General features: G+C 41.9%; 5 protein-coding genes across 9 annotated transcripts; 2 read left to right on the forward strand and 3 right to left on the reverse strand.

Annotated features, from left to right (window-relative positions):
* Window positions 1–784: 784 nt before the first annotated feature.
* LOC130697494 (collagen alpha-1(XXII) chain-like) lies at window positions 785–8,771 on the reverse strand. Of its 3 annotated transcripts, none has more exons than XM_059494555.1 (20): window positions 8,388–8,771; window positions 7,291–7,394; window positions 6,551–6,643; window positions 5,959–6,003; window positions 5,679–5,886; window positions 5,390–5,606; window positions 5,152–5,322; window positions 4,988–5,059; window positions 4,835–4,918; window positions 4,672–4,770; window positions 4,508–4,615; window positions 3,790–4,443; window positions 3,470–3,730; window positions 3,352–3,405; window positions 2,973–3,287; window positions 2,745–2,891; window positions 2,603–2,657; window positions 2,050–2,151; window positions 1,658–1,894; window positions 785–1,551 (listed from the first exon to the last, which is right to left on the reverse strand). In XM_059494555.1, the coding sequence occupies exons 1-20, from the start codon at window positions 8,411–8,413 to the stop codon at window positions 1,439–1,441; spliced, it is 3,165 nt and encodes a 1,054-aa protein (XP_059350538.1). In that variant the 5' UTR covers window positions 8,414–8,771; the 3' UTR covers window positions 785–1,438. The 3 variants fall into 3 exon arrangements, with proteins under 3 accessions (XP_059350538.1, XP_057376377.1, XP_057376378.1); XM_057520394.2 differs by lacking the exon at window positions 2,050–2,151 and adding an exon at window positions 2,350–2,451 and having other exon boundaries at window positions 8,388–8,770; XM_057520395.2 differs by lacking the exons at window positions 2,050–2,151; window positions 6,551–6,643 and adding an exon at window positions 2,350–2,451 and having other exon boundaries at window positions 8,388–8,770.
* A 1,476-nt stretch (window positions 8,772–10,247) lies between these two features.
* On the forward strand, window positions 10,248–11,708 carry LOC130697535 (Fanconi anemia core complex-associated protein 24-like). The gene is made up of 6 exons (XM_057520444.2): window positions 10,248–10,468; window positions 10,554–10,693; window positions 10,770–10,919; window positions 10,985–11,269; window positions 11,346–11,399; window positions 11,475–11,708. The coding sequence occupies exons 1-4, from the start codon at window positions 10,306–10,308 to the stop codon at window positions 11,228–11,230; spliced, it is 699 nt and encodes a 232-aa protein (XP_057376427.1). The 5' UTR covers window positions 10,248–10,305; the 3' UTR covers window positions 11,231–11,269; window positions 11,346–11,399; window positions 11,475–11,708.
* A 20-nt stretch (window positions 11,709–11,728) lies between these two features.
* LOC130697523 (purine nucleoside phosphorylase-like) lies at window positions 11,729–15,262 on the reverse strand. 3 transcript variants are annotated; one of them, XM_057520432.2, is made up of 7 exons: window positions 15,204–15,262; window positions 13,100–13,186; window positions 12,887–12,981; window positions 12,636–12,814; window positions 12,394–12,569; window positions 12,125–12,315; window positions 11,729–12,060 (listed from the first exon to the last, which is right to left on the reverse strand). In XM_057520432.2, exons 1-7 carry the CDS (start codon window positions 15,224–15,226, stop codon window positions 11,813–11,815), a joined length of 999 nt encoding a protein of 332 aa, XP_057376415.1. In that variant the 5' UTR covers window positions 15,227–15,262; the 3' UTR covers window positions 11,729–11,812. The 3 variants fall into 3 exon arrangements, with proteins under 3 accessions (XP_057376415.1, XP_057376413.1, XP_057376414.1); XM_057520430.2 differs by lacking the exon at window positions 15,204–15,262 and adding an exon at window positions 14,046–14,298; XM_057520431.2 differs by lacking the exons at window positions 13,100–13,186; window positions 15,204–15,262 and adding an exon at window positions 14,046–14,267.
* A 2,540-nt stretch (window positions 15,263–17,802) lies between these two features.
* On the forward strand, window positions 17,803–19,406 carry LOC130697521 (26S proteasome non-ATPase regulatory subunit 6-like). The gene is made up of 4 exons (XM_057520428.2): window positions 17,803–18,074; window positions 18,135–18,706; window positions 18,770–19,047; window positions 19,113–19,406. The coding sequence occupies exons 1-4, from the start codon at window positions 17,930–17,932 to the stop codon at window positions 19,285–19,287; spliced, it is 1,170 nt and encodes a 389-aa protein (XP_057376411.1). The 5' UTR covers window positions 17,803–17,929; the 3' UTR covers window positions 19,288–19,406.
* Window positions 19,407–19,496: 90 nt separating this feature from the next.
* LOC130697528 (transcription factor Jun-like) lies at window positions 19,497–21,293 on the reverse strand. The gene is made up of 2 exons (XM_057520437.2): window positions 20,562–21,293; window positions 19,497–20,249 (listed from the first exon to the last, which is right to left on the reverse strand). The coding sequence occupies exons 1-2, from the start codon at window positions 21,117–21,119 to the stop codon at window positions 19,932–19,934; spliced, it is 876 nt and encodes a 291-aa protein (XP_057376420.1). The 5' UTR covers window positions 21,120–21,293; the 3' UTR covers window positions 19,497–19,931.
* Window positions 21,294–21,513: the final 220 nt, after the last annotated feature.

A 21,513-nucleotide genomic window follows, 5' to 3' on the forward strand; every position in this document is an offset into this window, starting at 1 on the left:
TTCGTAATCAGCAATATTCCAATTGTCTTTCCGTTGCAAATCCACAATAAGAGATTTTCAGGAATAGCGCCCTTACAGGTTAGTAAGTGAACACAAATAAAAGGTAATCATAAATTTAAAACATGTGTAAAAAGAATTATATACTTAAAGATTGGAGCCGTAGCCGTTGTAACACATCCGCCATAAGAAAGAGCTATTTCTTTTGTATGCGTATAATCTCACAGTAAACAGGCTAGCAAAGCTATTTGATAACATAATGTTTGCGCTCTGAGAGTAAAGTAAACTTATGAGAGATAAGATTACTGACAAAGAAAAGAAAACAAAAACGCCAGTAGGGATCAGTTTAGGATCGCGACGATTCTTTGATGTCTCTTTTCTACGTTTCTTTATCGCGTCCTCACCTGTCTGACGAGAAACTTAAGGGTAATGGTAAGAAAATGATTCAAACAAAAGCGGATCGAAGTGATCCGCCCCTTTCACATACGCAGACCCAGCTGTTTTTTTAGTGTCTCTTCCTTTCTTCTCAGAATCGCAGAGAAACGTCGTAACATTTAGTGTCGCTTGTTCTCTTGAACAAGCACGTCTCACTTGAAAAACTCTGTGCTGTGATTTCCATCTATATGAAATGTCACACTTTTCTCCAATCAACATGTCTACTCTTTTTCTGGTTAGTGTGTATTGATTTTTCCTTAATTGCAAGTGTAGAAATGTTCAGCATTTAACTACTAGAATAGAAAATTGCGTTTGCATTTTATCAGCGTATAGGGTAAGGCTACTTGGGGTCTTACGGCATGAATTGTTGTATTGCAGCCAAATGAAATCATTTCAACTGATATTTACACTTAAGATGTTGAATGAAGGAAACAGTTGATACAAAGCTCAGCCAATTATTGAATCCCAATAGAAAAGTTTCCAGTCCAGCAGCGTTGGTGGTATGAATGAAAACAAAACAATAATTGTTCACATGGGTATAGTTAGAAAAGGTAAAGACAATTTATTTGAAGATGAAGGTTCAATTTATGGAGGATGGCCAACAAGCAAATTAATCTCTATTTAGTAGGAAAAAGTGCCTATGTGTTATAACAAATTGATTATATTTTTATTTGAAAAAAAAAAAATTCAAAAATTAAACAATTAGAGGTGTCTACCAGGCCTACACTTCAAAAAGGAGAGGGGAAAAAAATTCAGGCAGTGATAAGGAGCTTAATAAATCTACCAGTGGTACAACGATTTCTTTATGTCTTCTCTCATACCCATCGTTGTCTTGGCATTGTATTTTTACCGAATAAAGTGTCATTCAATTCCCCGGTTTTCAACTGTAATTTTTAAAGGGAAATATATTTCTTTTTTTTTTAATTATTATTTCTTTCCGTCAGTTTGTATGTGTGTCAGTTGTCATCAAAGCCAAAAATTGCCTCACGGCGAAGAAGGCGACGACCTATTTACCGGGTCCCTTGTCGTTACCGGCAGGTCGGAACTGTTGTGGCGAACAGCCGGCACAAAATCCAGGAGCTCCTGGTGGGCCAGCAGGTCCAATCATTCCTCTTGGTCCTGTTAAAATTTTACAATTAGAGTTTAATGTTTGATAACTCATAAGTGTGGCATAATGAAACGTTTCAAACATCCAATGATTCGAATTCTTCTATGAGAAATTTACCTGGTTTGCCGGAATCACCACGTTCTCCAGCTCGGCCCGCAACGCCTACACCGGGAGGTCCAGGAGGTCCTTGGATGCCAGCTGGTCCCATAGGTCCTTCCATACCGATTCCTCCTGGTCCACGCTCACCCTTAGAGCCGACGTCTCCCTTAGGTCCTTCAGGTCCTGGTGGGCCTGGAATGCCCGGCAGACCGGTCAAGCCGCGTTCGCCTGGCGGACCAACCTTGCCCGTCTCGCCTGGTAAAGTTGATGAACAAATAATGTTACACACAACCTTAAGGTTTGTTTCAAGCCCCATGAAGCCCCCCAAAACTGAAGCAGAAGCATTGGAGAACACAAATTCGACAGAACAGACCAGCATTCCAAATAAAGCAAAACATTAAAGCAGGTACCTGTATGGCCAATTCTTCCTGGCGGACCAGGCCTTCCGGGTCTTCCACGACCAGGCAGACCGGGTGGACCTTGAAGTCCATTTACCAGTTCTTCCATGTGGTCTGTGAGAACAAGCATGAACAGGCAACAGTTGCAAAAATCATGCACGTGCAAACATTCCGTTACAAGATAGCATTTTCACTAAAATTCTGATCACATCGCCATTCGTTATAGGTATTTTTGCCCAAGAGATGGGGGAACAAAACAAACATGCTGCATCAGCGCGGATTCGCGTGCAGATTGAAATGTTCGTATCAAACCTGTGGCTCCTTGTAAACCAGGTTGTCCAGGACGTCCCGGTCTTCCACGACCGGGCAAGCCAGGTGGACCAACCAATCTGGCTGTTAACTCTGTAAGTTGATCTGAGGATCGACGTTTGAGGATGGAAAAGTTTAAAGTCGGCATAATTATTCGTAGAACAATCAACATTAACACTTTCAAATCACCCATTTACGTTATATAGTTTCTGGACGGAACGATTACGAATGGGCAAAATAGCATATAATAACTTACCGCGAAGAACCGATGCGCAGATATCTCTCAAATCGGATTCGGAGTAAGTTTTTCCCTGGGAAAATGACGAAACAAGTTAATTGGTCCTTAACAACAAAACATTAATCATTAAAACTTAGTAAGGTAAATGAAAAATCATTACAGGAGGTCCGGGGAGGCCAGGCAATCCTGCGAATCCGCGCGGTCCTACGGGCCCTTGTCTACCAGTAGGTCCTTCAGCTCCCGGTGTTCCAGGCAAACCAGTGGCACCTTCAGGTCCACGTTCACCATCCGCTCCTCTTTCTCCAGGCTTTACACGTTTTATATTTAACAGTTCAAAAATTAGAAATCAGTAGCTGAAAAATGTGGTAACCCTCTGCATCAATCCTACCAAACCAGGATTTCCAGGAAGACCAGGTTGGCCGGTAGCGCCAGTTGCACCAGCACCATCGTTTCTTATCAGATTAGTGGGAATGACACCAGCATCTCCAGGAGGTCCGGGAGGTCCTGGTGGACCTGGTGGGCCAGGTTTGCCGACAAAGCCAGGCAATCCAGCTACTCCAGGAGGTCCAATAGGACCAGGCAAACCGTTCGGGCCTGGTGGGCCGCGAATTCCTTCAGTACCAGGTAAACCATTCTCTCCGCGATCTCCCTTAGGTCCAGGACGTCCAATCAATCCTTGAGCACCGGGTCTGCCATCGAAGCCCTGTTCATCATTCCACAAAAGGTTAACGGCTATATTAATAAACAGCAAGAGCTTGTGATCTTACGCGAGGGCCATCAGGTCCTCGAGGTCCGCTTTCTCCTTTCTCTCCTCGTTGGCCCTACGGAGACAAACATTTCGTTCATGTTCACAAAAATTAACCAAAATGTTGAAGGGCTACGAACTGGCTCTCCATCGGTTCCTTGTTTGCCTTCATGACCCTTCGGTCCCAACAAGCCAGGGCTTCCGGTTGGTCCAGCTGGACCGATTTCGCCTCGTTCTCCTCGCGGTCCTGTTTCACCACGGCTACCAGGTCCTCCTGGCAATCCTTGAGGTCCAACTTCTCCGGGTGTGCCAGGAGGGCCCATAGGACCGGCAGGACCAGTATTGCCAGGCTCACCTCGTCTGCCAACTTCTCCAGTTGGGCCAGTCAGACCCATCGGTCCCTAATAGTACCGCAGAGTTATTATGTTATTGTTGTTCTATGGCATTGTTCTTAACATACCGGAGCTCCGGCTGAACCTGGAGGACCCTGTAGGCCAACAGCGCCAGGTTGTCCCGGCTCTCCTTTGCTACCGGGCAAGCCTGGTTTTCCTGCCGGTCCAGTTTCACCGCGAGTACCGTCATTACCGGGTAGACCAGCTGGTCCACGATCACCTTTTTCTCCAGCAACTCCGCGTTCTCCCAAGTCTCCTCTTTCACCTCGGTTACCCCTCTCACCCTGAGGTCCCGGCATGCCCGGCTCTCCGGGATTACCAGCAGGTCCTGGAGGACCAGGCACCGTTTGACCACCTGTACCGGATGTTGCCGGACCTGGTGGTCCTGGAACACCGGGTGCACCTGGAGGTCCTCTTACACCAGCCGTTCCTCTGTCACCGCGATCTCCTTTAGGACCTCGTTCTCCAGGAGTACCGTCCTTTCCTGACGTTCCTGGGGGTCCTATTTCTCCAGTGAAACCACGCTGTCCTTGCGCACCTTCGGGACCTGGAGGTCCAACGAAACCTCTCTCACCCGGCGCTCCTTGCAAACCTTGTGGTCCTGTTACTTTGGTAATATCTCCTGGAGGCCCTGGAGGTCCTCGAGGACCTGGTGAACCCATTTGACCTGTTGGTCCGGAATCTCCTCTATCGCCTTTCGGTCCAACTTGACCAGGGGGCCCCTGTTGTAAACAAACGCACGTCAGCCAATTGTCGATGCAAATTGAAATGAAATTCATCATTTACCGTGTCTCCTCGAGAGCCGGGAATTCCGGATTCTCCTCTTGGTCCAGCAATACCAGGATTACCCGGCAAACCTTCCTTTCCGGTTTCTCCTGGCACTCCTCGCAAACCCTTTTATTGAAAAACGTAAGATAATGCCCAAGTTTTCTTTAGTGGAGGGGAGTTACCATATCTCCTTTAGTGCCAGGCTCTCCACGAAGACCTTGAGGTCCTGGTAAACCTTGTATTCCACGCTCTCCGGATAGACCGCGGGGACCAGGTGGACCCTGAACAAAAAATCGGGACCTCTTAAAGAAATCTACGCTACGCAATGCAAAAAAGTATAAGTACATCTGTTCCGTTTCGTCCTGCTACTCCTGGCGGACATGTCTGTTCGCAAGCGGGCTGAATTTGCTCCCTGGGTGGAGGTGGTGGCTGTCAAAACAGATGGATTAAGTTAAGCGTAATGGCATTCAACGTATGCAAAATAGTGATTTGTATTACCGGCAATTCTTCACATGTTTCACGCTCAGGACGTGCGGGATCGCAGCTCATCACCATCCACTGAAGTTCGATCTGAAAGATGAAATAGTTCAACAGTGAACAACATCAAGTGAATGCAATAAGGAACCGCTTGGAATCTCAAATGTTGCTTTATACTGACGTACCGGAACAGTTCGTTTAGTGCCGGCCACTTTGGAAATGGCGATCTCTCCGTTGACGTCGATAGGTCCGCGGATGTCGAGCGGAAGTTCTTCGCTGAACTCGCAGTCGACGTAGAGGACGACGCGTTCTCGATGCACCCCAAAGTGAACTTTGTGCCATTCTTTATCAAAGACCTAGAATCATGATTGCAATCCACATTACTAACCGACAAGTATCAGGTAAATTTCATTCATTTATTACCTGGGCTTTGCGGAAGACGAGCGTTTGCAGCTTACCGCTAAAGTCGTTAATGCCGAACTCGATGGTATTCTTGCGCGGATTGAGGGTAACCTGGAACTGTGGGCGTTGACGCAGATCACTGATGCGAATAATGTTCCATGCTGTCTTCGGTGGTTTTCGCGTTCGGAAAGTGCAGATGAACGAGAACTGCTGCGGAAGGCCTTGAGGGAAAATGTTTCTGTGATTGGAAATCACCGCGATGAGTTATGCACACGATTGATCAAAAAATTTCATTAGATGGTAACAAGACCTCGTCGGAACGACCAAATCGGCTTCCTTCTCCAAGCGATAGGCAGTTTGCAAGCGACTGGAACCGCGCACCTTGGTGACGCCAGGGTACTTGGTCTCGAGAACGTCTAACCGGAACTGGCGGATGAAATCAAAGGCTTGAAGATCGTCCTCGCCCGGGCGATAGTCGGAGCAAGGCCCATTAAAGTCCACATCTCCTGCTCCAGGAGCTGATAACAATTCAAAAACGAATCATTTTTTTTTTCTTGTTTTCTGTAGAGCTTAAAAATTTAATCGATTACCTGGACGAGTGAAAACGGAAACATCGCCGCGGTTTGGCGACGAATCTATTGCAATGGCGATTGAAAAAAAAACAAAAAAACATTGATTTATTTTTTTTAAAGGCGCCTGCGATTTCCATCGAAACAAAATTCAGTAAGAAAATATTTAAATGTTTATAAGATGAGGCGACATTGTGGCCGTCAAACTAGGTCAGGGCGATTTGTGAGCCGGACTTAAAACAGTCGTTCGTTTCAGACGATATCTGGTATACATTTGGTTTTTCTTTTTTCTAAATTTCTCTTTTTTTTTTCTTTCTCTTCGTGGCAGCAGTCGCTGGCCGGATAGAAGGATACGGATAAAGAGATAGCAAAGGTCGCCAGCCACATGTTATTCCTTCGCCTCTGTGTGGATTCCAGCTCAAAGCAGACCAACTTCAAACCAGTGATTCAAATTCGAAACTCTGGTTTTCTCTTTGATCAACCATCTTTTTCTAGTTTTAGTGACATGTTTGAAACGAAATGATTGCCAGAAAAAAAAACACTTGGTAGAAGAAGAAAAGCAGAAAAGTGGAGACCAACTAGTAAAAAAAAAAGAAATCAAAGTGTAACAAACCCTCAGCGTCGATTTCGTCGTATTCAGAATTGCCAAGTGCGTCCAAGTCGTCAGTCAATTCTTCATCTTCGTCAAACTCACTTTCACCACTCTCTAGATTAGAACCATCACCGCTGTTAGTATTTCGGTAAATATTTTTCATAAAACATTCTTATTTCAAGAAAAAAAAAAATGAGTCTCTTTAAACACCGTTCCGTTTTTGGGTATTCAAGAAATGGATCATGAGAACGTCATCGACGCGTGTTTATAGTAACGGCCTTCACCCTCTTCAGAGTTCGCAGGTCAGTGGAAAAAAAACACACACACATACAAAACAGAAAAAAAAGTAGAAGCAAAAATATAACATAGAGCTCTTGTGAACATATGAACTAATGAGATCGCCAGACTTGATGGGTCTGCCTAACCCAAATAAGAAATCCACGCTCAATAACATACAGCACTCTTGTAGCCAACCAAAGTGCTGTGTATGCTCGTAAATCTCTGCCCGATGAGATTGTCAAGCAAACAGACTAGCTGGGCTAAAGTGCAGATGGTGAAAAAAAAAATCGCGTTCTTAATGGAAAATTTTGATCAACCAAAAAAAAAAAAAAAAAACAGTACAAAAGAACCGTGTCCTTTATAGCCCGGATGAAACGAAAATTCTGTGAGTAGATAAGGGTTAAGTGAAGTGGAAAGGATCCGTGATATCCGTCACAGAGGCAGATCTAAAGATATCAGGCATTTGCATAAATTCCTTTTACCTTGACGTTTAAGTCGCTGCTGACGGGCTTCAGTGGTTCCCCAAAGCTGGAGAGCCAGCAGCAATCCGAACAACAGAAGCTGACTGACTACCTTTCTCCTTTTCCTGCAGAAAAAAAAATGCAAAGGAATTTTTTTGATCTAATAGAATCAACATTTTGCCAAAAAATGTCCAAGCGAGACCTTGTCGAGGGAAAAAAAGTACCCGAGAAATAAATTAGATAGCCACCTTGCATTCGCCTGTCACGATAGCCATCTCCTTTAATACAAGTTATAGCATTCATCCTGTTTTACACAACACCACCCGTCACCTTTTTGACTTGTTGCAATGGAACAGAGAAAAGCAACAGACCAGTTTATTCACAACATTCCTCTTTTGCTGTAGCAGGCTATCGCACGTGACTAACCGAACCTGACTGCGAGAGAGATAATGTATGTATATGTAGCCGTCATGACTGGTAAAGTTTATTTCGGCCGGTTTCATCAGCATACGATCCCCTTCCTACACCCCACACCCTCCCCCATCTCGTCCAAATGACCGTACCCATTTTCATAAAATATCGCATTTATCTTCTTTCAAATTCCATGACAGAAGGAAAGGGCAACTATTGTTCGTGAGATAGTTTTAAATCAGATTATTGGTGAATATTCTTTTCTAAATGGAATGAAACATGATTGTTGATCATGATTTTAAATGCAGTTGACAGAAAGGTATGTTCAGCCATAAAGGAAGAGTGATCTGATCAACAGCTACCCCCTCTTCAAGCTGCGCATGTTAATGCTACGGGTACTCTTATGAATAATTAAATCACAGTAGATTTTTGTGTTTTTGTGGCCGTGGTGATATCCTCCGCCTTCATGTCACACGCGCCAGCAAATAAAAAAAGAGAAAATCAAATGGCTGTTACGATCTTTGGGCTCTCACTTTGGAACCCACCGCATCAAAGTCCTTCCTATACAGATTGATCGCAATCATCTCTTGACGTAAAGCCAATTGTTTACTCACGAAGCTGTCGCTATGTGTTGGTCGGAGACTGTCCGCTGATTATACGAAGATTCGCATTCCTACATTGCAGAAGAGTTAGTTTCGAATGATTACCTGGTGGATAGGACGGTAATAACCATCCTCACGACGATGTGTTTATTCCTTTCAGGCGAATGGAACGCAGCAGTTGGGCATGGAAATGTTGGCGAAATGAGTAAGTTGTGAGCGGCGTAGAGCTTAGGGCGCGCGCTCTCACTCACGACACTATCTCTAGTTCATCGATGTTGGCGGTGCGTGTTGGCTGTTCTTTCTTTCTCCCTCTGTATATTTTTTTCTTCAAGATGTTGAACTAAAGTCACGAACGAGAGCCTCGACGGGAAGAAACTGCTTGACGCGATCCACTGGCCCTGACTGCAGCTGGCCGATGTCTTGAAGTGAACTCCTTGGTTGAAAAACCCCCACTCTGTGCTGGTGTAACCCAACGGCCTGACACCAACTTGAGACTGCCCCTCTCTTCTCCATCGACTCCCCTATCATCCGCTCAGCTCGTCATTTTCCTCCCACCCTTCCTCTAGCTCCTTCTCGCCTCAATAACATTTTCGTTTTTTCGTCTTCTTCTTCTTCTTCTCTTCTTCATCATCTTCATCTTCATCTTCAAGTTAGCCCAGTTTCATCTGTTTTTATTCCCCTTGTATTTATTTACTGAAATAGAAGACTGTATAGTCGAGAACTGATGCTGTACTGTAGGCATCAGCAGCGTGCGTGTTTCCATCTTGTTGTGCATTCACATCCGATCCAGTTATACATAGCAGCTAGCGTCAATGAGTTGTTGCGTTAGACAGCTTCAAAAAGGAAAGAGAGAAAAGGGAAAGAAAGAGAAGAAAACGGTCAAATAGTGGATTAGATCTGGTGTAGACGGTGTCGGTTTTCACAAGTGGTTTAACATTCGCGTCTTAATGCGATGACCAACTCCGACCATGCTGGACGTTTCGTGTTTTTGCTATCGACAACTTGCACGGATGTTTTCTCGTCCTTCGCCCACCAGCCCTCGAGATTGATCATAATCAGTTTCCATCTTCATCAGGAAAATCAATTAGAGGGCTTGCTCTTTTATGATATCACGTCATCGTCCTCCACTTTCAGATAATAGGCTGGGTCTAGCGTTCAAAGCTGACGTTCATCTCAAGCTGTTGCTTTGCCTGCTCGGCATCGAAGCTTGTGCCCGGCTAGCAATATACACGCAGTCATACAAATAATCTATCTGCGTGGTTCGATTGAAATTTTTGAGCGTGATCGTTTGAATATCTCAACGAGCCATGTTCTCCCTTGTTTTCTCTCTTTTGTTTCCGCCGTCCTGATTCAGCACAATCGTGCGGCGTGGTTTCACAGAAAACATGTCGAAAACAAACTTTAACCATCCGGTCATGTTGTGACTGCTTGTGCCTTTAGAAAGAGTTAGTCTTATGTAAACTTTTGGATGAAAGATGTCGAGAGAATGAAAGAGAACAGAACGAAGGAGAGACATCGGGGAATCTTAGACGCTGCTATCGGCATCAACGGTCGCGCGGGAGTAGGCGGACAGAGCCGGCAGAGAGAGAGAGAGCGGGCGGGAAACATCACGGCATCCAGGCGCCAGTAACGAGTCCCTTATCATTTTAAAGTATCAATATGTCATACCATACATGGCCCCTCGAAAAGGTCATGTTAACCGGTTCCTTTCATGTTTTTTAATCATGAGAGAGACTTCTTCGATTTTCTTGCGTTGCTGGCAGCTTTCATTTCCACTCCGATGGCGCTCTTCCTTGTACTATTTGATATGTTTCTTTTTCTTGAGGCATTAGTTCAGACAAGACGATTGTCATCCGACAAGTGCCGCAAACACTTCCGAAAATCATGTTTTCTTAATTAAGTGTTTGATGCATAGTTGTTTTATTTGTCGATAGATGGCGAAAAAGTTGTTTACTTCAATTTGCGTTTCAAAGACGAATACCAGATGAATTCAAAAGCGTGGTGGAAAATACATTGAAAACCAATGGCTGGCGTTAAGCTAATGGGTCATAGTTCTGATGATGATTTTAAGGGTTGCTCACCTCCTTTAAGCCAAAAACTTGTAAAAAGAAATCAAAAAATTCCAAACGGTCACATTTTAGCATCATTGAAATGGAGAAATACTGCAGTTGTCCAGAAAATGACAGGTTGTAGACATGATACTAATTCTTAACATTTGTTTTCTCTTTTAAATAAAAATAGTATAATTCAATGCTTGTCATTCTGTATTAGAGAGTATCAAGGTTTTATTTTCTTCTGATCTTGGCATTGTTGATTTCCATCCATCTGGAGACTGTGCAGTGATTTACATTTCTGCAGCTGAAATGATTGAAGGTCTTTTATATAAGAAACGGCTAGCTGGACTTAAAGCAGTAAATTTTCTCGTGATTTTGGTTTTTTGATCACCATTTCTTAAGGACACCTGTATAATTTCGTTATTGTTAATAGGTCAAAGGAATCCGAAAGGTCATTGTGGCTGAAAGAACTTACCTGTCATTACAACAATTCTCCTCCCTTCAGCAGTTTGCAGTTCTAGAACTTGAATTAGATCTTATTCCAGTCACGGAAAATGGTCTTCATAGCCTCTTAGTACAAATGGTATAATGTAAAACATATAAACTGATATATGTTTTATTACAGCTTATTCTGCTTATGAACTTCAGGTATCTGCTGAAAATAAAATATCAAAAAATCCATTCCTGCAGCCTTTAAAAATTCCAGATGAAGAGCTGTCAGCCCATGTATCAATTGCTTTAAAAAATATTCCAAAAATTGGGGAAAAGAAAATTATGATGCTGGTGGAGAGATTTGGTTCATTGCATAACATTGCAATAGCTTCAGTTGAAGATTTGTCATCTTTGCTTGGTGCTTCACCTGCACAACTAGTATGGGACTATTTTAACAAATGAAGTGACATTGTCAGTCCTTCCAATCATCATCGTCGTCAAGTACTATTATTCCAATTGATTATTCCAGAGTGTGTATTTATTTTCATATGCATAATTTCCAATTCTTAAAATCTAGTATCCATAAAAGAACAATTATTTGGAATCACTTTTACGTCGTCGACAGAAATAAGTATGTATTTTGCTTATTGGAAAAATGTTTAAGAAACTAAAAAGTTTTTTTTTCTTTTTTTAAATTCATGAATAGCAAATTATCGGAGGTTCGACCGATCAATTTACAACAAATCAAGGTGCAGGTCATCTCCCAAAAACGTTAAACTTATTTTTTTTTTTGCACAGATACAGGTGTGGCTAGAATATACGTAGTTCAATATTGGGTTCAAAATTGGACGTGAAGATACAATTATGAGCTATCGGCATCTGAACATAGATAACCACGAAAAAGGTCTAAAAAAAATGCCGCACTGTTACACGAACAAAATCGCTTTGACGTCGCGTTGCAATTGGGTATGTACCGTATATATATAGAATAATATTGAATCTTCTACGACAGCCTGCGATTTGCGAGTCGAGTGTCGGGAAATATCAGTTTTCATCAACCGAGCCATTCTTCCCGTTGACGGGTGGCATTTCATTGGCCATGGATGAGACTACACGTGTAACAAAAAGATTCAAGTCATTTTGGCGTTTGTTAGCAGTTTCGATAACCTCTTCGTGATTGGCTTCGCCTTGTGCGTCATAATCTGTGATACATTCGTTTGTGATAAGACTGAACGCAAAAACAGTCATTCCGCAGTGTCGCGCCACCATCACCTCTGGAACCGTGCTCATCCCTAAAACAGAATGTGATAATACGTGACATTTTCTAAAGTGAACTTCGTGGGAACGAAAACATACCGACTGCATCGACGCCCAACATGCGCAGAAGTCTCAGTTCCGCAACTGTTTCATAAGCCGGTCCTCCCAACATGACGTAAACGCCTTCACGTATATATTGATCAATACCAATATCTTTGGCTACCTGTTTAGCCATTTGACGGAGGCGTTGGTCATAAGAATTATTCATGGCCGGGAAACGCGGTCCAAATCTGTCGAACCATATAAAGAAAAGTATTTATTTCCTGCTTTCATTCTCATGGTCTTTACCGATTGTGGCAACTACCAACCTTTCGTCGTTGCGACCTTTTAAAGGACTATCTCCGGCAAATCCTTGCATATTAATGTGGTCCTTGAGTAGCATGATATCGCCAACGTTATATGCTGGGTTAAGTCCACCAGCCGCATTCGTTACGATGATATGCGACACGCCCGTTAGTTTCATCACCCTGACTGGCATTGCACACTACAGAAACGGAAGAAACTTGTTGATTATGGGAAGAACCAAAACCTTGGCCTATAATTAAATGACCTTCCACAAGGCATATCCTTCGTAGCAGTGGAACCTTCCTTGCATGCAAATGACGGGCACATCTTCTAGTAACCCTATTACCATGCGACCAGCATGCCCCGGAACAGTCGACGCAGGAAAATTGGGAATCTCTTCATATGGGAAAACATCCTTTTCTTTTAGTAATTCCGCTAGACCACCTTGAGGATTCCATACATAGCAAGATTATAGTAGCTTGACTTGATGGAGCCAAGAAAAACTAAATGGATTACCAAGTCCAGAGCCGCAGATGATTCCAATTCGTGGACGATGTTTTGTCCGTTCCAGTAGAAAGCGGGAACTCTGTTCGATGACCTCGTATGTGTACCTGTTTTTGAACCAGTTTAACGGTTGGACGATGAGATCCCATCACTAAAGTACAGCTGTCAAATTTCATGCAAGTCAGTGGAATATTAGGATGTTAGTAGGTTTCAGGTTCCACTTACGGATGGGGATCGCCGGGAAAAACGAATTCGAGCACTTCGCGGCCGCCACCGGACGCATGAGCCGTGATAGGAGTCGGCGGCGGGACACTTCCCGTTTCGAAATTGCAGCCCGGAGAGGTAGGCAGATAGAAAAAGGACAAAGACGAGAAAGCGACCAAAAGCCAAAAAACAACATGCATGCGCTGGTTAGAACCTTTCTCCGAAACAAAATTCAAAACATTATACGGACAGAACCGGTTTTGCTCGCCATGAAGAACTTAACCGTTATAAGCTATGAAGTAGCCTTGAGAAACAATTTCGTAGTGCGTCGGAGGCTTGACTTGCGGGCATGTTTTGCTTTTACCTTCGTAAAAAAGTTAAATATAGCAAATTTTGCTTTGGGCTGCAACTCAAAAAGGAAATTGTAAGTTGTAAACCCACAACCTTAGTTAGTTGGCATTATTCTAAAATACATTCAGGGTGGTACAGCTAGTCCACGATAAGCTTATACGATATCCCTCAAGACCTGAACAAGATATCTACGATATCAAATTACGAGTTGATCGACGGAGCATCACGTGCTCGAGGTTGAGAAAAATGTAACCTTTTCTTTCCAGAATCCACCGATTTGCGACTACGACAGCAGATTGACAAAAATTTCATGGAAACCTGGCCCTGCATGGTATACTTCAGCATTAGCACAAGATAGCCTCTGGGCAGCGTTGTTTGTTTCCAGCTTTCACTCAAACTGCAAAAGAAGCTAAGCTCCCCTCCACCGAAGGCAAACCATATGGCTAAAAAAGATTGAAATTCGGCGAATTTTTGGCATGCATAAACCCCAACGAAAAAAAGAAACACGGTTGTCACCGTTTTTAAAAGGTAAATCGACCTTGAAGTTGTTAGTAGAAAACTGATGTTTAGATGTTAGCCAGCAGATGAATTAAAACGAAAAAAAAAAAGAACTTACGGTCTGTCGATATCGGGAAGAGGATGTTTCATCAACGGTTCAACGTAATGGCCATTAGTATTGATGCTACCGTTGGTAAGAGGGACCGTTTCTCGGCTTCTTTCTGGCGCCATAATTCACTTGATTTGTTTTTAATCAAAACTTTAGAAAAATTCAAAAAATATCGATGTTAGGATTCCGCAACTAATAGTGAAGTGACTAGAGAGTTTTGGTTGCCAAGCTTTATATAAGGCTGTTTGCGGGAGGCTCTGGGGTAACAAAACACGCTCGATGGCCCCCTTCTTCCCCAAGGCCAACGAACATTGCATGGTTCGACCAGAATTGGCTTCGGATTGGTGGGCACGAGTCGACACACCTCCTGTTTCTCTATTTCGCTTTCAACAATCGAAAAGACGCAAAACAAAACTTACGTGCTATTTATCACGAAACTGTGCCTTTGGCGGGAACAACTGTGAGGAATGTTTTTGCGGATGTCGTTTTTCACGAATTTAATCAGGGCGAAAAGCCCATGACATCATCGGGAAAGATCAATAACACGTGCTGAATTGTCATAGAGTTCATCAGCCATGAAAAGGAGCTGCTCATAGTATAGGATTTAAAGATCGCGCACTTCCTCGTCATCGGAGACCGATACCAATTATTAACAAAACGTATTTTGCACCAACGGTTGTGAAACAGAATTAGGACAAAATTTCAGAGGAAAAAAATAACATAGATCGAAGCAAGGCTCCACCCTTCATATGTGATTTCCGTGCAAACTGGAATATCTGTTGTAGGTACGCCCTTGAAAACCATCCATCAAGGTATTCATTATGAGGAACATTCAAGGTCAATACAGGAGATTATAATTTTTTCTGATTTAGAGGATTTTACCTTAAAGCGTCATCTTTTACTAGCTGACCTGCTATGACCTTTAAGGGATACAGTGAATCCTTAATGGCGAACAGGAATTACTGGGTAATACATTCGTCTCTCGAAAGCAGACATTACGGTCCTTATTTCGTTTCTTTTAAGTCATCCTTGTTACAAAATAATGCTTAATGCTTATTTTACGAAAGTAATATGAAAAACTACAGTGAAACATTCTGTTCACATGGGCGGCAGGTGTACCAAAACGTTGTTAAATGGTAAATATACTTGTAAAAATGAGCTACTTACCCCTCGGAACTGCAGAATGACATCTCGAAACTCGTCCTTCAAAGGGTAAAGATTTTTGTTTCGCTGTCTCTTAAGGAATGAGCAGGTAAAGGAATTAGATCCCTAAACTCTTTCCGACCTGTGTTCCTTCGTCTGCAAAAATGTACCAGAAAGAAAGATGGCCACCACCATGATCGTTATTTGAGGACCTGCGCACCGGTTTTTTTATCTGTTCTGTAAAAGATTGTGTAGTTTACTATTTAAGAAAGAATCCGATTAATTCATAATTTAATTGATCGATATAGCTGGATATAAATGGACAAATACCCCAAAACAAATTGATTTACAAGTAAACAAATACCAACATATGTTTAACGGGTTAAGTATCATTTCCTTCTGGCAAACTATATAAGTCGATATCAAATTCTGCATTCCCAGCTTTTTCCCTTGCAAATAGCTTCTAATACCTTAAAGTCGATATCAAATTCTGCATTCCCAGCTTTTTCCCTTGCAAATAGCTTCTAATACCACTTCAGTTCAATCCGAACTTCCGCTTTTTATATAATATAAGAATGGTTATTTTTCTTTACCATTGTTATATACCTGAGATTTGAACCACATCGTATGTTTTCATGGTGTAGTTGGTTATCACATCAGTCTAACACACTGAAGGTCTCCAGTTCGAACCTGGATGAAAACAGATATTTTTTTCTTAATTCAAATTCTTTTAGGAATGTTCATATGTCTTTTATTAGATATAAAATTTTAGTAACGTTGATAAATTCACTAGATGTGAATTGTGAATTTTCTGATTTTATATAAATATATGTATAAAACTCGTCGTATGTGGCATTACTGCATGATCCTTTGCGTCATTTGTGTTAGCAATTATTTTCTTCTGCTATCGCCACTAACCAGTGGCTTTAGGATTTGCTCTTGACTTTGTATGTTATTGCTGAATATTAATATTAATTTATTATAAATAACTTACAACATTTCACCAATAGTCTGTGCCAGGTATGAAAAGCTTCAAGCAGTTTTATGTATCTAGGATACATCGTTCAACCACGTTTACCATTCAGAGTATCTAGTCATGAGCTCCAATGTTTTTCGGAAAGTTACCTTGTTGTTAAATAAATGGCCACTGGATCTATCCAAAAAAGGACGGTAAATTGATTCACGATACAAAATATGGAAAATTTTCTTGTACCAACAATGTTTCTTTACAATTGTAGTGATATTGGAGAACACATAAGACAAAAAGTTGCCATCAGTTTTCCTCAAGGCGAGACTTCTAAGGTTGATGTACAAGAATGGACAAATTTTGTGGAGCACCTTGGCAATATTGCAAACAACAAATCTTTAACAAACCACCCAAGAATGCTGAAATCATCTGCAACTGGTTTGAGTGTTGAAGAATGCAAAGAAATTGTATCAACAGACTTCATATCATATGTTGGAAGACATGAACGCTTAAGGCCTGTCAATCCCAATAAGGTAGATTAAAATGTATTGTCGCAGAAGATGTGCATAATTTTCCATTTGTTCATAATTAGTCAACATATTAAAAATATATGGTAATAAAAGAATTCAATTAATGCAGAAAGAAATTCTTGAGATGGAACCAGAACACTACCGTCATGTGGCGACGATTGACCAACATTATAAGAATAACTAATGATTTGGGAGAATTATAGATACTGGTCACCGAATTGGTGCTACCTTTTTTCTGTGAACAAGTATAGGGAAGATTATTCCAGTTTTAGCATGTGCACCAATTAGGCTTTGCTAGCCTTCAGATAACCGTTAACACCTTCCGCCGTCAAGAATAATGTTCAAATCTATTTTTTCAAGTTAGTGGTTTGTCTTTTATAAAAAGATAGGTCAACCTTAGAAGACAATGTCAAAGGTAAAGAGATGGTGTTTCTTTTGCATGAGCTTTAGGTTGGGCAACCTATTGTGAGAGATAACTTGGATTAAGTTGAAGAGCTGCACATCCATTAAAAAAACATAGTTTTCATGCGAAGCGCTTTTAGTACCCTAGGAAATACAAATAGTCGACAGAGACAGGTTTGAAAGCAGCAACCGGGTGGCTTTTCTTTTACAGCCAAACCATCTGTAACTATGTAACTAATCGGGCTACTTACCCCGATAGAAACCTGACGGGGCACTGGGCTAAAAACAGGCAAGCCCTTACCTTACCTTATCTACAGCCCCGTAAATGATGAATTCAGGATGAATCACCAAGTTTTTTTCCTTCACACCCCGTCGGCTTTTAATCGGGGTGTGGAAACGCGGAGCCAACTCTGATTGCATAAAGCGATCGAGGGTAATCGATTACAGCCGTAAAATCGAAATGCATACCCCTATTGTAAACTTCAACTGTTCCTCTCTCTACTACGCTTACTCTGATTTCTATTCGAATTCCTAACCCGAAACTTGGTCATGGTTCAAACAAGGTTTTTTCCCGTCCCACTCCTCTAACGAAGTACACACCGATCGTCTATGATTGGGGTTTTTCCTAGTGGGGCAGGAACCCGATTATAGACATCGGGGCTTAGAAACCCGTTTTGGCCCGATTGGCTTTTCTTAGCTTTTCGACAAGAAGAGGCTTCGGTACGTTCTTCCAAGTGGAGAAAATCTGCCGACTAACGTCAACGAAATTTCTGCACTTGCGTAGCGTGCAGTAGTAGACTTGAGTTTTGTATAATTTCATACGATTTGGTTGATACTGCTGGTAATTGAAAATGCCGGTTGAAAATCTGGAACATGAAGGACTTGCGAAAAACCCCAACCTAGAACTGGCTCAGTACAAATTCTACCTGACTCTTGATCAACACAAGAATGATGCCTCCGTAAAACAAAAGCTTATGGATGCAATTCGTGCGGACGGTAAATATTTCTTATTTCTAAACATTCTGAATTTATTTTAAATCTACAATGATGAAACAGACATGGCACCATTTTATGAAGAAGTTTGCAAAGACCTAAACTGGACTGTTGATGCTCCCCTGCTTAGTGGGATGAAAGAAAGAAATGAGGCTAAACTCAAAGCTTTAGATGCTGCCATTGAAGATGCAGAGCAAAATCTTGGTGAAATGGAAGTTAGAGAATCAAATTTGAAGAAGGCTGAATTCCTTTGCCGAATAGGGAACAAGGATGCAGCACTCTCTGCATTTCGCAAAACCTATGACAAAACAGTCTCTCTTGGTCATAGACTTGATATCATTTTTCATAACATTAGAATCGGGTTATTTTATGTAGACCATGACTTAGTGACCAGGAATATTGATCGTGCAAAGTCGCTCATTGAAGAAGGAGGTGATTGGGACAGGCGTAATAGACTCAAAGTTTATCAAGGACTCTATTCAATGGTTATCCGGGACTTTAAAGCAGCTTCTGGTTTCTTTCTGGACACTGTTTCAACTTTCACTTCTTATGAACTAATGGAATATTCTACCTTTGTTCGTTACACGGTTTATATGGGGATGATTGCGCTACCCAGGAACCAGCTACGCGACAAGGTATGTTTAATAGGTGTTTCTTGTTTATCATTTTGCGTGGATTAATATTTCAGGAGCTTTCAGATCGTTCGAGGCTCTGAGATCTTGGAAGTGTTGCACAGCCTTCCCGATGTCAAAGACTACTTGTTTTCTTTGTACAACTGCCACTACGCCGACTTTTTCATCAATTTGGCCAAAGTGGAGCAGCTTATGAGAGAAGATCGCTACCTCGCTGCTCATTACCGATACTACGTCAGAGAGATGCGAATTCAAGGTTACACCCAACTCCTCGAATCATACCGAAGCCTCACTTTGACCTACATGGCTCAAGCCTTTGGAGTTACCGAAGAATATATCGACAAGTAGTTCTTCAATTTCTGAATCTATTTCATTGGTAATTACTAATAACATTATTTTATATAAAAAGGGAACTTGCTCGCTTTATAGCTGCGGGTCGACTGCACTGTCGTATCGACAAAGTTGGTGGCATCGTTGAAACCAACCGTCCCGATTCGAAAAACTATCAATACCAATCAACCATCAAACAAGGAGACGTTTTGTTAAATCGCGTTCAAAAACTTTCGCGTGTTATTAATATTTGAACCGTATTTCCTTTTTCAAAGTATTCTTTTTGTAATGAGTGGAAATGCAAAATCCAGCATCCAATCTTTTTCTCTCCGATTGTTAGTGAAGTAAACCCATATATCGATATCTAAACTGACGATGAAAGGACTAATTTTATTGAGGTACGCAATTAAAAGGACAGACAGTTGGACCTTTTTTTTTTTATTTTTCCAAAAATCAAAACCAATATGCTTTGAAATTTATTTAGCGAAAATATCAAAACTGTACATGGATAAATGTTGGTACGTGCTCAATTTAATTTTAGCATACATTACCATATCTGATTATGATACACATTAAAATACTTCAGTTAAGATACTCAAGACTGTTAGAAATAAATGTGTGCTTTGAATTGAGGAGACACATAGGTTAAGGCAAACAATTGTTAACATCCATATCAACCTAATGGTAGTTCACAAAGCAAAGATATTTACTTTTTGAAAAAGTATGTGAGAAGGAGACTAGCATCACTTTTCTAGTGATCCAATAGAAGTATGGCATAGGTAGTAGATTGAATGACATATCACCCACAGAAATTGCAAAGAACATGGAAATAAACAGATTCAGCGCTAAAATTTGTTACGGTCTGAGAGTACAAAATTAAAGTCAAACAGCACACCACTTAGAACTGATTTGTAAGCATTATTTGACAACCACAATTTATATGTTCCATCACCTGTTCTTTAAGACCACAAACCTGTTGCCTCAACTTGACAACAACAGTTCCTAGCTCACTATTATCATTCTTTAAGATTTTCACTTTGTCCTCCAACTTTGCAATTCTTTCTAGTTTCCTTCTGCGACACTTAGATGCAGCAATTCTGTTTCTTTGCCTTTTTCTTTCCAATTTGATCCTCTCCTGATCTTCCATATCGATGGGAGACATGGGTGGAGAGCTACTGAGGGATGTACCACACCGAGGTTCTTCCTTAACAGGAATCTAAGAAATCCAAAGAATAAGCAATTAAATAAAGTTTCACTGTAAGCAGCAGGAAGAAAAATTATTGGCAACGAAACAAAAAGGTTGTCTAGCAAATGAAATAAATCGACTCCGTTTCATAACACAAGGTTTCATTTTTCTACAACTCATTGGTTCAAATGGCAAGCCTGACCCAGAGGAGCCAAATACGGGAAAAACACTAAATATGTAGCCGTTAATAGAATGTGGGTATCTGCTTTTGTTACCGATGTTTTAAGAAAGAAACCAGAGTTTAAAAAAAGGGGCATTGCATGATAACGTTGGCATGGTTACCTGATGCATAGTGGTGGGATAGGGAGACAAAGAGGTGGGCGGCCGGGTTGCGGCTGCACCGAAGGGCGCAGCCGTCTGGGCGTTGTTGGCGGTGCTGGAACCGGTTTCCAAAATCGAATGGGGGTTTGGTTGTTGCTGGCCAGCAGACAAGATCTGGACTTGCTGCTGCTGTTGGGCTCCAGCTTGGTGCAGCTCGGCCAAGGCATCGTCGAATCCCCTCACGTACATCTCTTGGTCTCGCGTAACGGCGCGTGGGTTGTTATTATTACTACTGCTGCTGCTGGTTGTGTTGGTACCGGTGCTGGTTGGAGTTGGGTAGACAAAACCGCCGGGCGTTGGTGTGGCAGACAAGAGACCATTTTGCTGCATAATCAACTTTTCTAGCTCGGGCGATGGCAACTTGAGCATATTCAAATCGGGAGATGAAAGAAGAACGTCGAATCTAGGTTTCTTCAGACGTGGACTATTCAGATCCAGAGTCAAACGCTTGCGAACTTCTTCTTTATTGTTGCTAGACGGGACGTAAGAACGCCCGTCATCGAAGAACGCCGTATCCATGTTGTTGACAATGCCAAATGAAGCGATGGTGACCTTGGAAGCCAGCTTTTATTAAAAAACAATACACAGGCAAACGATAGAAGTCTATGATGAACTGGAAGTAACAGTTGTTTGGCTAACGTCTTGTTCAGTCACAAACTCCGCAGCGAATGAGTCATTCTCTGCTAGTGGAATCGGATAGTAGGGCTAGTAGGGCACTAACAAATACAAAGAAAGTATTCCTGGAGATGACGAAAGTTAGCTCTCTAGTGATTGGCTGATGTTGACGTCAGCGGGGCGTGGTGTTTTGCCCTCGCACACTACCTGGAACACGACTCGCTAGAAACTGCCGGCCCGGTAGCTATTTGTAGATTGAGATCCCCGGCTCTTTTCTCGTTTTGCTATACTATAAATT

Source organism: Daphnia carinata, chromosome 3 (genome assembly GCF_022539665.2).
Source record: "Daphnia carinata strain CSIRO-1 chromosome 3, CSIRO_AGI_Dcar_HiC_V3, whole genome shotgun sequence".
NCBI classification, from domain to species: domain Eukaryota; kingdom Metazoa; phylum Arthropoda; class Branchiopoda; order Diplostraca; family Daphniidae; genus Daphnia; species Daphnia carinata.